The sequence below is a fragment of the Argentina anserina genome, chromosome 3, assembly GCF_933775445.1.
Source record: "Argentina anserina chromosome 3, drPotAnse1.1, whole genome shotgun sequence".
NCBI lineage: Eukaryota > Viridiplantae > Streptophyta > Magnoliopsida > Rosales > Rosaceae > Argentina > Argentina anserina.
Window position 1 is genome coordinate 6,380,775 of NC_065874.1, and position 14,870 is coordinate 6,395,644.

At 38.5% G+C, this 14,870-nt stretch overlaps 2 protein-coding genes across 2 annotated transcripts; both read right to left on the minus strand.

Annotated features, from left to right (window-relative positions):
* Window positions 1-6,370: 6,370 nt before the first annotated feature.
* Window positions 6,371-7,861, minus strand: LOC126788123 (fe(2+) transport protein 1-like). The gene is made up of 3 exons (XM_050514089.1): window positions 7,118-7,861; window positions 6,780-6,929; window positions 6,371-6,676 (listed from the first exon to the last, which is right to left on the minus strand). The coding sequence occupies exons 1-3, from the start codon at window positions 7,754-7,756 to the stop codon at window positions 6,371-6,373; spliced, it is 1,095 nt and encodes a 364-aa protein (XP_050370046.1). The 5' UTR covers window positions 7,757-7,861.
* A 4,986-nt stretch (window positions 7,862-12,847) lies between these two features.
* Window positions 12,848-14,280, minus strand: LOC126788001 (fe(2+) transport protein 1-like). The gene is made up of 3 exons (XM_050513945.1): window positions 13,651-14,280; window positions 13,275-13,424; window positions 12,848-13,181 (listed from the first exon to the last, which is right to left on the minus strand). The coding sequence occupies exons 1-3, from the start codon at window positions 14,278-14,280 to the stop codon at window positions 12,876-12,878; spliced, it is 1,086 nt and encodes a 361-aa protein (XP_050369902.1). The 3' UTR covers window positions 12,848-12,875.
* Window positions 14,281-14,870: the final 590 nt, after the last annotated feature.

Sequence of the window (14,870 nt, forward strand, 5' to 3'; positions counted from 1 at the left end):
TTGATGTCTGAGAAATAATGTGTGGTCTGAATTACTCTGTTTGTAGCCAACTTTCCTCATGAATTGTGAGAATCTTCCAAACCAAGCACAAGGTGACTGTTTAAGACCATACAAAGATTTTCTCAATCTGCAAACAAAGTTACTTGGAGAAGCGGCCACATATCCAGGCGGAAGATCCATGTATACTTCCTTTGTAAGTTCTCCATGAAGGAATGCATTCTTAACAGCAAGCTGTCTAAGTGACCAGTTTAAGCTAGCAGCAAAAGAGAGCAATACTCGAATAATGTTTATCTTTGCAACAGGTGCAAATGTCTCATCATAGTCTATGCCATATTGATATAGCGTTAATTAAAACATCTATAATAAACCATGTAAAACATCATCGTTAATATAGAATAAGCAGGGATCGTTCAGTCCGGGAAATTAAAGGGAACTCTAAACTTATAGTGTTAACAAATAATGGGAGGTTTGAGCTTGAATATTAAATACTAAAATAAAACTTAAATTACTATTTACATAATCGACTTCTCTTTAACAAACTTAAACCAAATTTACCATTACACTACATAATTACAAGTTCGAACCTATCATGCATATTAATTCGACCAATTACATATTTTTTAGACACCAATATAATTATAGTCTTAGGGGATCATCTAATCATGCAACATTTCATTTAACATTTAGATTGACTTAGGGTCTAATCTAAATTTGCATGGAATTGAATTCAATAACACTTAGAGTAGAAATCAAACAAGATTACATTTAAGCCCCAAATCTTTGTTGGAGACATGTTTCATGTGTGGCGTCACCCACCATGGTTTCACATGTAAAGAATTTTTACCACTTTTAATCAACACAAACCGAACCTATTTAGGGCATGATTCGATTTGTGTCAATATGGTTGATGAATCTAGCACTCAAACACAATCTTAGGGACTGTATCCAAGCACTAAATTCATATGCACATATATGAAAATTATCTAAAAGTATGAGAAAGATGATTAGAACACAACAATAGAAATACAAACTTCAATAATATTAAAAACATAGACTCGGCATAGCCTCAAACACATATGAAATACAATCTGAAAATTCTAAAACAAATACAAAACTAATATTTCCACATAAACAACAACTTACAATCTTCATAGACAAAGAAATGTAGATTAACATAAATAGACGAAGCAATGGAGATGAGTTGCGAAAATCACACGTTGTATGAACTTTAGAGGTACGGCTGCAATAAGTGAAACTCGGTGGAGATGATGATGGTTTTGGGGTGGACGGCTTGGCTAATTTGTGAGGGAAGTTTTATGGTGGTGTTTTGGTAGAGTTTTGGCTCTTGAATGCTAATGAGAAGTGATATTATTTAAGAGGTGAAGCCATGTATATATAGAGAAAAGAGGGAGGATATGCTTGGTTTGAACTTGCCTCTTTCTTCTTATTATAATGTCATGCTTTAATCCTTTAAATCATGTCATGTTTTATTCCCTAAATCATGTCATGCTTTATTCCCTAAATCATGTCATATTTTATTCCCTAAATCATGTCATGTTTTATTCTTTTAATGATCATCTTCTAGCTTTTAGGTTGCATATGCATGGCTCCATCTCTCTTCTTTTCACTTAATTAATATTCACATTTATTTATTCCTTCTTCTTTTCTTCTTCCCACTGTAAGGACTCCATCTCTTAATTCTCTCAATCTTTTTTTATCTCTTCTATTTAATTTTTGCATGATTTGTTGATGATAGGACTCCATGTGCATAACTTATCCTTGTTTTCCTCTAGTATTATCTCTTAAATCCAATCTGAAAATAAGAAAATAGAATCATAATTAAGAGATAATTAGTTTCGAAACCTAACAAGGATTCATAGTGCAAGAAGGACTCTCAAAATATCGCTAATGAGACCAAAACGTAGAAAAATGAAGACTCCTAATCCAACTAAGTTTCCTAGTCATACAATGATTCCTATTCAAACTATGATTCTAGACCAATTTTGCGTTTTTAACTCATGTAAGCACAAAAATGCATCCAATACCGCCCAAGACTCTTACTACGACTCAATGACTTAATAGTATAGCAATAAGGGCTAAACAAAGTACAAATGGAGGTAAAAACATGTTAAGAACGTCGCACAAAGTGCTCCTATCACATATGTTTGGGTGAACCCCTTTGCTACTAGGCGTGCTTTATACCGGCTCATTGACCCATCTAGATTATGATTCACTCTAAACACCCAACGACATCACACAGCTTTCTTACCATGTGGTGGAGATACAAGCTCACAAGTATTATTCTTTTGTAATGCTCTCATCTCTTCCTCCATTGCTTTCCTCCATTTTGGATCTCCCAATACATCATGCACTTTGTTAGGTACTGATACAGTAGATATTTGACTCACAAATGATTCATATGACTTAGACAATCTTTTGGTAAACATAAAATTTGCCGCATGATACTTAGCTTTAACCTGAAGGGTAGGTTCATATTTTTTTGTTGGCTGACCCGAGTAGACCTATTTGGCAAGACATATTGTCTACTATTAACCTCACTAGTATTAGCCCTAATAGAATGACTAACCTCATATGAGTGATCTTCTGTACCAGAAGAGCATTGGTCAGGTGTATAAACAATAATACGGGAGACATGATGGGCAGTTGTGTTGTCATCTTCTGGTACCTAAATCTCTGGAATGACTACACTGGAATCATTCGGTGGTGCTTGTGTAGCTGACACATTGGTAATCTCAACTAAACCTATCACCATATCTACTAGCTCACTTGTCTCCCCCTCTCCATGATACAGCTCTTCAAAATATGAATTCTCTCCCTGAAGAGAAGTATCAAAAGAGATAAAATAGCTCATGTCCTCAAAGAAAATAATATCCATAGTGACTTAGTACTTCCTGGTAGGTGGATGATAGCACTGATACCCTTTCTGATGTCCGACATACCCAACAAACACACATTTAACTGCCCGGGCATCCAACTTAGACCTCAGATGTTTTGGAAGATGGACAAATGCAACACAACCGAAAACACGGGCATGAAGATTATGAAAATAGGGTAATGAGACATAAGATGCAAGCACTTCATATGAAATTTTTCCTTGAAGGACACGAGAGGGAAGACGATTAATAAGGTGGGCGGAAGTTATGACAGCATCACCCCAAAGGTACTTAGACATATGGGCACTAAAAAGGATACACCGAGCCATATTAAGTAAATGACGATTTTTCCTTTCAGAAACGCCATTATGCTCAGGTGTGTAAAGACACGTTGTTTGATGAACAATTCTGTGTGTGTTAAAGAACTCGTGAAAGACACGATCCACATATTCCCCCCCCCCCAATTATCAGAACGAAGAACTCTAATTGTGGCATTATATTGTGTTTGGACAGTGGTATAGAAAGCTTGAAAAGCCGAAAAAACCTCATCTTTAGTTTTAAGGAGAATAATCCATGAAAGACGTGTATAATCATCAATTAATGACACATAATATTGCATTCCTGACATAATAGACTCTTTGGAGGGTCCCCAAACATCAGAATTAATTAATTCAAAAGGAATAATATTTTTTTGAGAAGTACTAGGGGAATAAGTAGATCGATGACTCTTGCCCAAAACACATGTCTCACAACGTAAAAAAGACTCATCCACACTAATAAACAAAGTAGGCATGAATTTTTTCATAACACTAAAAGATTGATACCCTGAGCGACAATGTCATAACCAAACTTCACTTAGCTTGTCAGAAGTAGAGATTAAAGCGGTCTGAGACTGTCCCCCTGGTTTCTCCCCTGCATATGTCTGATCCAGATGAAACAACCTGCCCCTCAGATACCCTAGACCAATTAACTCTCCGGTGAGAAAATCCTGAAATATCACATACATAGGAAAATATGTCATAGAACACTTAGCGTTAGTTAGTATCATGACAATAAGAGCAAGGAGGGCGGAGCTGATTCCCGAAGCCTGGTGGTGGTCCTTGCTGATGAAGTGGAGCTGAAGGGGTGGTGCTTTAGATCTAGCATGAACAGTAAGGCTGGAAACTTCAACTTGTGTCTGATGAAGACTCTCCTATTGAGACTCATCCCTACGGATATATGTGAAAGCTGTGATTAGGCTAGAGGGTTCGGTCTTTCTAAGCAATTCTCCTTTCGCACTGTTATGCTTTGCATCAAGACCTTTTAGGACATGGTGAACTCGCTCAAGCTCCTTCTCTTGTTGGTACCAAACAATATCCTCCTGATTCTTGATCATGCAAGGACGTTTCACATCAATCTCAACCCAAATATTTTTCAGTTTGGTGAAATATTGCGTCACCGGTTGCCCATCCTGTTGAATCGCAAAAGCTGTGCACATTAACTCATGAACATGTATGAAATCAGAGTCATTAGTATATAAGCCTTCCAATGTCTTCCATATTTCCTGCGCAATGTCACATGCCTCTACCAGATCAACTATCTCTTCATTCATAGCTTTCCACAAGACTGACATTACAAGACCATCATCGTCGTCCCACTTAGTGTATGCAACAATATCATTTGCACTAGGAGCCTTAGTTACTCCGGTTGCATTCCTTGAAGATGAGCTTCCATAATTCTCTTCCATTTACCGAAATTGGTCCTATTGAGTTTGGCTCCCCCAAAGGAACTACTTTCAGAATTCTTGACAGATACTTCAAACTTCTGAACATCAGTGACCTGAGAACTTTCTTCTTCTTTTCCAGAACCCATTGTAAAACAATCAACAAATCAGTAGTTGTGCAGTGGAAAAAAAAACTGAAATGAACCTGCCTCGGGTGCACTTGCACTGTCGGTGAACGTGCACGGTCTCTGGTGCGCTTGCAATGTCGGTGAACATGCACTGCCTCTGGTGCACTTGCACTTCTGGAGAGAGACGCGCATATCTGCGAAGAGGATGACACGACCAGGGAAGAGGGATGCCAAACCAGACGAACGTTGGCGATCTGGAAACGCAGTCGGAAAGACGACGCCAGCGGACTGGGAACTCGGCCGAGAGAGAAGAAGAAGCTGCAGAGGCTGAGCCGGAACGTCTCCGAGGTAATCGCGTCGCTCAAGAACTCGCTGAATCTCGACTTGGCTAATGAGAGTGAAACGACGTTGTCGAAGATCGAGAGTGACACCAGCTCCGAGCTCGGCGAACCCGTCAATCTCAAATCCAACGGCACAGTGAAGGTGGACGATCCGAATGCGGTGACGAAGTTCCGGATTTTGCCGCCGGCAAGCTTTGATGGGAATAGTTTATGCAAGACCACTGCCGGGCCGTGTGATCCGCAGGTGACTACGCTGCTGCAGGTTGCCAAAAACACAAACCCAGAAAAAACAGAGGATGAAAAACATGGCTCGGATACCGAATAGAATAGACTGAATGCTTCTTGTATATTGGATGATAAATTCTTACACTGAAATGTTCTATATATAAGCTAACTAGAGTACAGTTAACATAAATTTGTATATTCCTACCACAAATCACTCCCTAATTGGCTCTATTACTCATGCTAACACCAACTCTGCAGCTCTTGTTGTTCTTGCTGAACTTCTTCGTGTCACAATATATTCTTCAGTATGAAACCAATGAATCAGTGTGGACAAATTGTCTACGCAACAGTTTATCAATTTCCTATTATTGGCTAAACCAAGACCCGGTAGCTACATCGTTGACCTCGATTTATTTAATTCCTCCTTAAAATAAGTCCTTACATCGATCTATACAAGCATATTAGCATCATATATGGTTCCTAATGGAACATGAATTTCATGTTCTTTTCCTTAACTTGTCCAGATTTTACTTAACAAAAGGGCTGCCTAGTATCGATTAATCAGATGATGTTTACTTAATAAGTGAAAGAATCGTATGAATTTGGGCTCACGATATGAATTAGTTGTTTGTTTTCTCTTATTTCCTATTATTTTCCAAGTTTACATGATCCCCTTGACAGAAATTTAGGTCTCTTAAGTTGCTACATGAACCTATAGCCCGCCAAACTATTGCATGCATTCATTGATTCATATATTCCTATTGAAACATTGAATTGTGTTACAGTAGTTGAGTATGAAGATACCGGATAGAATGAGAAATTACAATGCAGCAAACTGCAAAGAAAAGAGATGAACTTGACCATTTGATCCAACAGAAAGGTTTAACTATTTATTTAGAGCCCTGGCCTTGAGCTAACAACACATACATTTAGCACAATACAAGATTAACAGAGGAAAAGATCGAATTCGGGAAAACATAAGGATCATGAGTTCCATCAGCTTGATGAGGAAACATGACCGATCTAGCTCAAACGAAAACAGTACATATGGTTGATGATGATGATGATCATCTTAGCTGGTTAAGCCCACTTTGCCAACAGAGACATGCAACCAGCACCCAAAATTGTTGCCATGTAAGACTTGATCTGAAGCTTAATGCTGCGTTGCAACTTTGGACCCATGAAATCAACGGAGAGAAGATCAACCAAAGCCATGTAGATGAGGAGCCCAGCTGAACATGCATCCAGCAGTCCTACTGTAGCTAATGCCTTTGGACTGTTTTCTTTGTACGTGTTTGAAATGGCCATTCCCAGTAATATTCCGAATGGGGTTGTTGCTGAGAAGAAGAACACCATTACTGCGTTCTTCATGAATTTATACCGAGCCTGAAACATTAACCGCCCAGCAAATGACGTTACTCTGAGTAACTGGAGGTGAATGAAGATTAATTTGCTTAGGAACTAATAGGTTGGATATATAGTTATGTACCTGTAGAATGCAACCACCAAGGCCCATGCCTTCGAACATCTGATGGAAGCAAAGGGCAGCTACAAGACCTTTGATGGTGCAAGTGTTGTTTGTAGCACCAAGAGAAAGCCCGATAACAACTGAGTGAACAATAATTCCCAGTTCCAACACCTGCCAACATACATATAAGTTTTCAAAATCGGCATATTTTCCCTTCTTTTCAGCAGATCAATGACTAAATATTATGTCATGAAGTGTTGATCGAACTTCTGAGATTGTGGACAATTTTATACAAGTCATGCTAAATATATTATATCAATCTTAAAATTGTATTGTTCGACTTATTATATATAACTTACCATGGCAACAACGCGAAAGCGTGTCAACTGTGACTCGCCTTCTCCTGATCCCTTGACGACTTGATGATTTTGTGAATGAAAGTGTCCATGTCCCCCGGCCGCCACAGCTAGCTCTTGGTCTCCATCAGTGGCTGTAACACCATCAGTATCGGGGTTAACTCCGGCTTTAGATCTCCTGCTGTATATGCTAGTACCCATGGAGTCGACCATCATAGTCACAATAGCAGACAACATAGCGAAAAATCCAGAGAAGGGGAACTTATGCCAGGGCTTATCAGGCAAACAAATCGATGACAATGTCTCGAAAGAGTCTGGCAAAACGTGCATGAACCCCGTGCCGAGAATAATGCCACCGGCAAAGCACTTGACGACCACGAATATGTTTCCATCGGGATGCAAGGCAGGTACTGAGCGGGTGAGGAGCGGCAAGGACACACCGATCATGCTGGTGACCAAGATTGAGGCAATGGCTATGATTTTCAGGGGCAGAGCTTTTGTCTTGTTGACGCAGACGTTGGCAGTTTCAGACCCGCATTCTTCACTCTCGGATTCCGAATGAGCTTGGGGAATGAGTGCGGAGACGAGGATTATGAGGAAGATTGGGAGGAGTACTTTGGAGAGTGAAGTAGTAGTGGCCATATCTGACTAGCTACTCGATCTCTCTCTTTAGTAATTACCAAGTTAATGGTTCTATATATCTTATGTTGGACTGATGATCGAGTTTGGCATTTCCTGGATCTTGTTTATATAGAGAGAAAGCTTGTGACAGTATGTGCTCAAATTAGTTGGTGATAGTATATAGTGGCATGGTGCATGCGAACAGAATGAAAATATGATTTAAGTTGGTCAGTTTAGTTCATATAATACAGTGGTCAGGGGTACTTTAAGATTTGTACCATAATGATATATAGCATGAAATGAATATGTACGGCATAGTATATCCTTTATACAAAAATACTAAAGTGAATGAAGTGATTGAAGTCAATGAAAAATCGATTCCTGGATATATCAGAAACTTAATTAATAACTAGCAGTGTGCACGTATTTTTGATGCTTAATTACCAAAGTACAAGGTACACATGAGCAGATTAAACACATTTATTCCCCAGATATGGCAGGATGCATGCAAGACACAGCTGATTTGATATACGTATACACAAGTGACACACTCGAGGAACGAAAATTTAAACGAGCGAACAAAAAGTCTACTAAACAACTTAAGTCCGATCCGAAAGCTTAAAGATTTTAACCAAGTCTGTGGTATGACCATTCAATACTCTTAGCTAATCGAAAACAATTGAAAACACCCCAGTTGAACGATTGCATGGTTATTGCAAGTACACGGTAATGGTACTGCAATTTTTCTAATTAAAACTCTTACCTTGTCAAAGACATAATTACATGATTAGATAGCAATAGACTTTGATCATTTATGTAGTATAAATATCAACTGTTCATAAATATTGAATCTATCAGTGTATGTAGTATATATGACCATTTAATTTTCCTATAGATTTCGTTAGCCTTGAAGTTTATTAAACACTCCGGTTGAATGATTCATGGTTGCATGGGTATTGCTACTTTGCTAGTACGGTAGAGGGACTAGTCAATGGATCATCATTTCAAATTTCAATACTACACAAATTTTTTTGATACCGGTGGCATTAAGTTAATCTATATTACAATGAGAACAAAATAAGTATTTATTAAAAAAAACAATCTAGTTTTTTTTATCAAAGATTAATTCATTCAACTTAGGAAGAATTACAATGAGTTCAGCATCTTAATCTATTAGAGATGAGATTAGTCCACCAGATCTCGGAAAACATGTCCAGAAAGCAATAAAACAAACAGTAGATCTAGACTCTAAAACAGAAACAAAACAGACATGACAACAACAATAAGACTACACTAGTATCAGCAAGTTGAATCCGAGCATGGTCGATTATGAAGGGGAATGCGAAACCCAGAACTATTTTCTGTCAGAACCTCTAACAACTCAAACCGATAAAGCTAGACCAGTCAAGGAGACCCAAAACAGATACAAGCAACAACAAACGAGAGACAAGGGCCCAAGGCCCAAGATGACAACCACCACTCCGACCAAGCTGTAGTCACAGAGAGACAGGCAATGGCACTACTCAGCCACCAAGGCAGGCGGGCACCCACCACAGCTGAATGGCGCAAGTGCAAGAAAGAAGGAAGACAAACTGAAACCTCCGGTGGTGAAACCGGACGCGCAGAAAAGGAGGCCCATGTCGATACCCATGCTCCAAGAAGACCCGAGAACACTGGAAAGCAACAGAGCAAGAAAGGGTGATGAACCCCAAGAGAGGACATCGCCCACGAAGGGAAGGAGTCGGCCGCTGTCGAGTTGAGTCGGCCGCTGTCGAGTTGAGTCGTCTGAACAAGAGCCGATCGCCGATTTTATTCAGCAAACCAAAAGAAAAACACACACAGCCCTGCAAATCGATGAAAACTCAAAGGAATAGGATCACACCCCAAGTGAAGTGGGCAGTATAACCACCAAGGCTCAACCCAGATCTGGGAAATCTAGAGTAAGGATATGGAAGCCGTTGACAAACACCCGAACACCGAGAACTCGGACGGCGAACTCGAGATCTAAGAGGGCGTGAGGAAAACTATTGTGTGAAACCGAAACAAAAAGGAAAACAATCTCTCTCAAACCGAGACGCAACGGCGGAGCTAACTGCACTCGGCCAGGAGAGAAGAGGTGAGTGAGTTTGGTCTTGGGCTGTTGGCGGTGGAGGTAGAGAGAAAACCCTGCTGTACAAAAACAGTCTAGTTGTCTTGTTACTTTTACGATCAGGTAGGTCGATTATATGAGCACAAATATGGTAAGAGTTTAGAGCTTATTCGGCTCATGTTTATTGTTAGTACGTAGTTACAGACTCTTACGTAACTACGAATGTTTGTAGGAATGTGTGTCATGGATGTTTTTAGTGAATGCAGACTACATATAACTACGAATGTTTGTATGAATGTCTGTCATGGATGTTTTTATAAATGCTGACTACATATATATAACTACGAATGTTTGTATGAATGTGTGTCGTGGAATAGTTATTATACCCTGTCATTCTAATGCAATATAGTCTTCTCGATTATTAATAGATTAAAGATATTCTTCTATTTTTCTGAAAAGAACATAATCATTTTTTTCCATCCCCTCCGCAATCGTCATGCACCATGGCACATTGGTACTACCACAAAATCTCAGACAAAGTGAATTCTATTTCAAAGAAAAAAAAATCAACTCTATGTTGGTGATGTTTAGGTTCTGACAAGCGGCAAATAAGAGGTTCACCATCCATATAAATAGGCATCCCATCTGTTCGTACATTCCCTTCCGTACAGTAAACCAATTTGTTCGTACAGCCCCCAATTGATTTCTCAAGTTCTCATTCGACTCCTCTCATTCTATTTCTATATCTTCAGCTTCTATACCTATTTTTATCTATTTGAGTTCTGAGTAAGATACTAACGCCTAGTTTGGTAAAGTTGTGCTGTGATCAAAATGATTTTTAAACCTGTTGTGAGCAAAATGGCTTTTGAATCTGCTGTGAGAGAAATTAGCTGAGGTGTTTGGTAAACTGTTTTCATAAGTGTTGTATGAGCGAAAAATAATTTTTTTTGCGTTTGGTAAGTTGTAAGCAAAATGGTTTTTAGTAGGTATAATTACCAAAATAAGAGTGAAGCCGTGAAGGAAGATAGAGTTTTTTTTAAGTTTAGGTACATCATGTAATTTCATCAAGTTTCTAAGAGTACACAGTGAGATTTGAAAATTTCATTTAATCATTGCTACAGTAGCTCCGTGTTTTTTGATAAAAGCGGCTTTCAATTTTCAAAAGTTACCTCTTCCTAGTTTTTGACTTTCAGCTGTTGGGAAAATCAATTTTAGCCAAAAACTGTTTTTTTGGGATTTACCAAACACCATATATCAACCCCAAAAGCTGAAGTCATCCCAAAAGCTATTCCAAAAGCCCACCCAAACTAGGCCTAAGATTGGATGATCGACTGTCTGTTGGAGGCTTGTATACGGATATAGGATGCTCCGTTTTTTAAACAGTATTCAAAGATTTGATTCGTACTACCAAGATGAGACAAGTAATTAATATTACAAATAGACGCGGCCTATTTTAAACATGCCAAAACCGTGTATGTGCTCGTATCGTGTTCGAGTCGGCCCATTAATTTTTCGTGTTGAGCTCGGACCAGTCAATTTGTTTAGATATTAAGGCTGGCCCGGTCCACGGCCCAAACTCATATTGAGCCGAACTTGGGCTTGTGTTGGGTCAAGAAGCGAGCCGACCCGGCCCATTAGCATTATAAGATACAATTAACATAATAAAATTGTGTAATTAGAATATTTTTTTATAAAATTATTTAGAATAGTAAAATAAATAAAATAATACAATACATTTGATAATTTTGTTTCTAAAATGTTACATATGTCAAAACTATGTTTTTTTATCACTACTTTGATGATATTTGTAAAATAATGTAGTTAAAATAATAAAATAATCAAGAGGTTCATATTTAAAAGGTCTAATATTCAATTCTCATTATTATATAAATAATATTCAATTCTCATTATTTATATAAATAATATATAATTATGTGTTTAACGGGCTGACCTATGAATTTAACGTGCATGGACCGGTCATGGCCGCTAACGGGCTTGAGGTTTTCGGCCCACTTGTCACCTCTAGTTACAAATTCCGCATCTATATCTAAAGAAAAAAAATCTTTTTAGGTAACCACCAGTATATGATACTCACATTTACAATTATGACTATAAATTTATTGTCATTATAGTAAAATAAATAATATTATTTAAATAATTATAGTTCAACCATAAGTAATTGGTGGTTGAGGTAAATGATTCATGAAACATGTAAACTTCTATGAACTGATTATGCTTACTTAAAAAGGTGTTGCACATAGATCTTTTGCACTAAAATTATCAATAAAAATGCTCGTGAAATTGAAGGATAGCCAAAAAAGCGCTTGTTTCTCCTCTCACGTCAAGACCTCGATGACGATTTGGGAAAAGAAAAAAAAAGGTCTGCCTGTCCGTCCCGACATCCGCTATGCCGCCCTAGGCGGCAGATTTGATATTCCACTCCTAGCTGGCTAGCTAGGCAGGCTCCAGGCCGAGCTTTCTTTTATTTTTTTTATTTTTTTATTTTTTGAAATTGGGGGGCCTGAGTTTTGGTAGACGTAATATAGACGCTCACTCTTATTCAGGACTCCACATTATGAACTCTTTAAGAGTAATGAACTAAACTAAAGATATATGAGGATACAGTTGATGCTACACAAGACATTTGAAATTCATATGTTTTATTAGTATTGAACTACTGATTGGGGGAAATGGAATACTAGCTTGAAAGTAAACAACTATTTCCAATTAATTTCTCGAGCTTTTATTGATATGATCACAGACAAAGATAAGTTTGACTGTTAAGGGGAGTGGTTCGGTTCGATCAGTCACCGAACAGTGCAACAAAGAAAAAGATTAGCATAACTGCAGGACTATTTGATCACACACTGTAAGCACAGTGGAACGCTTAACATCGATTTTCTGGAAATAAAAGGTTCATGAACTTAACATCCAAAAAACAAAAAAAGATCAAGAGCTTCCATAAGCTTGAGGAAAAGATGATCTATATCAGTACCTGATCACTATATATAAGATGTATATATATAGTTGATCACATATATATAACCTTAATTAAGCCCACTTTGCCAACAAAGACATGCCACCAGCACCCAGAAGAACCGCCACATAAGACTTGATCTGGAGCTTAATGCTGCGTTGCAACTTTGGACCCATGAAGTCAGCGGAGAGAAGATCAACCAAAGCCATGTAGATGAGGAGCCCAGCTGAAGAAGCATTCAGCAGTCCCACTGTCACTAATGCCCTTGGACTGTTTTCTTTGTACATTTTCGACACTGCCATTCCCAGTGCAATTCCAGATGGGGTTGTTACAGAGAAGAAGAACACCATTAGTGCCTTCTTCATGAACTTGTACTCTGCCTGAAACATAAACCAGCAAATGATAGTGAGATTAATTGGCGGTGGACAAAAAACCTATTTGTTCAGAAACTAATAGGTTCGATATATATGTACCTGCAGAATGCAACCACCAAGGCCCATGCCTTCAAACATTTGATGGAAGCAAAGGGCAGCTACAAGACCTTTAATGGTACAAGTGTTGTTTGAAGCTCCAAGAGAAAGCCCTATAACAATTGAGTGAACAATAATTCCGAGTTCCAGTACCTGCCGGCCAACACAAGTTTTGAGATCGTAATGACCTAACATGGACTTCTCTGCATGATTATGTGGATGATCTTGCAAGGTAGATAATTATACTACATACGTACATATAAAAGTCTTAATGTTGAGCTCACAACTAATCGACACATGTTAAGAGAAAATTACTCTTATAATTCTTTGACTAATGTATTATAGGGTCCGGTTAATATATACAAGTAATACAACTTACCATGGCAACAACGCGATAGCGTGACAACTGCGATTCGTTTCCTCCTTTGACTTGATGATTATGTGAATGAAAATGACCATGTCCACCAGCCACCACAGCCTTCTCTTGATCTCCGTCAATCGCTGCAACACCATCAGTATCAGGGTTAACTCCGGCTTTAGATCTCCTGCTGTATATGCTAGTAGCCATGGAGTCCACCATCATAGTAACAATAGCTGACAACATAGCAACAAACCCAGTGAAAGGGAACTTATGCCACGGCTTCTCAGTCAAACAATTCGAGGACAACATATCAAAAGAGTCTGGCAAAACGTGCATGAACCCTGTGGCAAGAATAATCCCACCGGCAAAGCACTTGACGACCACGAATAGGTCTCGGTCGGGATGCAAGGCGGGTACAGCGCGAGTGACGAGTGGCAAGGACACACCGATCATGCTGGTCACCAGGATTGAGGTAATGGCTATGATTTTGAGGGGCACAGCTCCTGCCTTGTCGTTGCAGGAATTGGTAGTTTCAGACTTGCATTCATCACTCTCGGATTGCGAATGAGCTTGAGGGATGACTGCGGAGACGAAAATTATGAAGAAGATTGGGAGAAATGCTTTGGAAAGTGAAGTGGCAGTAGCCATATTTGACTACTCGATCTCTCTGTTTAGTGATCACTGGATGGTTGTTTGACTTGTTTCTGTTGGAACGTTCGTTGAGTTTTGCATTTCCTGGATTTTCTTTATATAGAAGGAAATTTTATGACTCTATGCGCTCAATTATTTTTGTTGATAGTATTAACTAATGTCATACAGGCATGCATGTTGCATGGAACGAACATATGATTTTAGTATTCTTTATTTCAAGTGCAGATTTATTAATATAATGCAGGTGACATCATACGTATATGAAATTGATGTTATCGAATGCTTCAGAAGATGATATTATCTCCGTACAAATACTGCATTTAGGTACTTTACCGTCCGGAAGATAATACCTTTATATTGCTACGTGAATTTCCAGTACCACTTCATATTGCAGTACATATCCAAAAGAATAACATATTGAAACAAATTGCATTTTTTTTTTCAATTACAGATTAGGATCGGTTGATTCAGATTAGTCTCACATTCATTTCTTAACTATTAGTTTGTTCTGAAGTCACTTTCAATTAAATTAGCAGGCCAACAGAATTCGGAGGAAAATGGAGTATATGGGTGATATAATTTATCAC

Coding starts and splice junctions, on each gene's coding strand:
- LOC126788123 (XM_050514089.1), bottom strand. CDS start 7,756: ATGGCCACTACTACTTCACTCTCCAAAGTACTCCTCCCAATCTTCCTC. Junction 6,930..7,117: donor GCTTTCGCGTTGTTGCCATG/GTAAGTTATATA, acceptor GTATGTTGGCAG/GTGTTGGAACTGGGAATTAT. Junction 6,677..6,779: donor TTGGTGGTTGCATTCTACAG/GTACATAACTAT, acceptor TTAATGTTTCAG/GCTCGGTATAAATTCATGAA.
- LOC126788001 (XM_050513945.1), bottom strand. CDS start 14,280: ATGGCTACTGCCACTTCACTTTCCAAAGCATTTCTCCCAATCTTCTTC. Junction 13,425..13,650: donor GCTATCGCGTTGTTGCCATG/GTAAGTTGTATT, acceptor GTTGGCCGGCAG/GTACTGGAACTCGGAATTAT. Junction 13,182..13,274: donor TTGGTGGTTGCATTCTGCAG/GTACATATATAT, acceptor TTTATGTTTCAG/GCAGAGTACAAGTTCATGAA.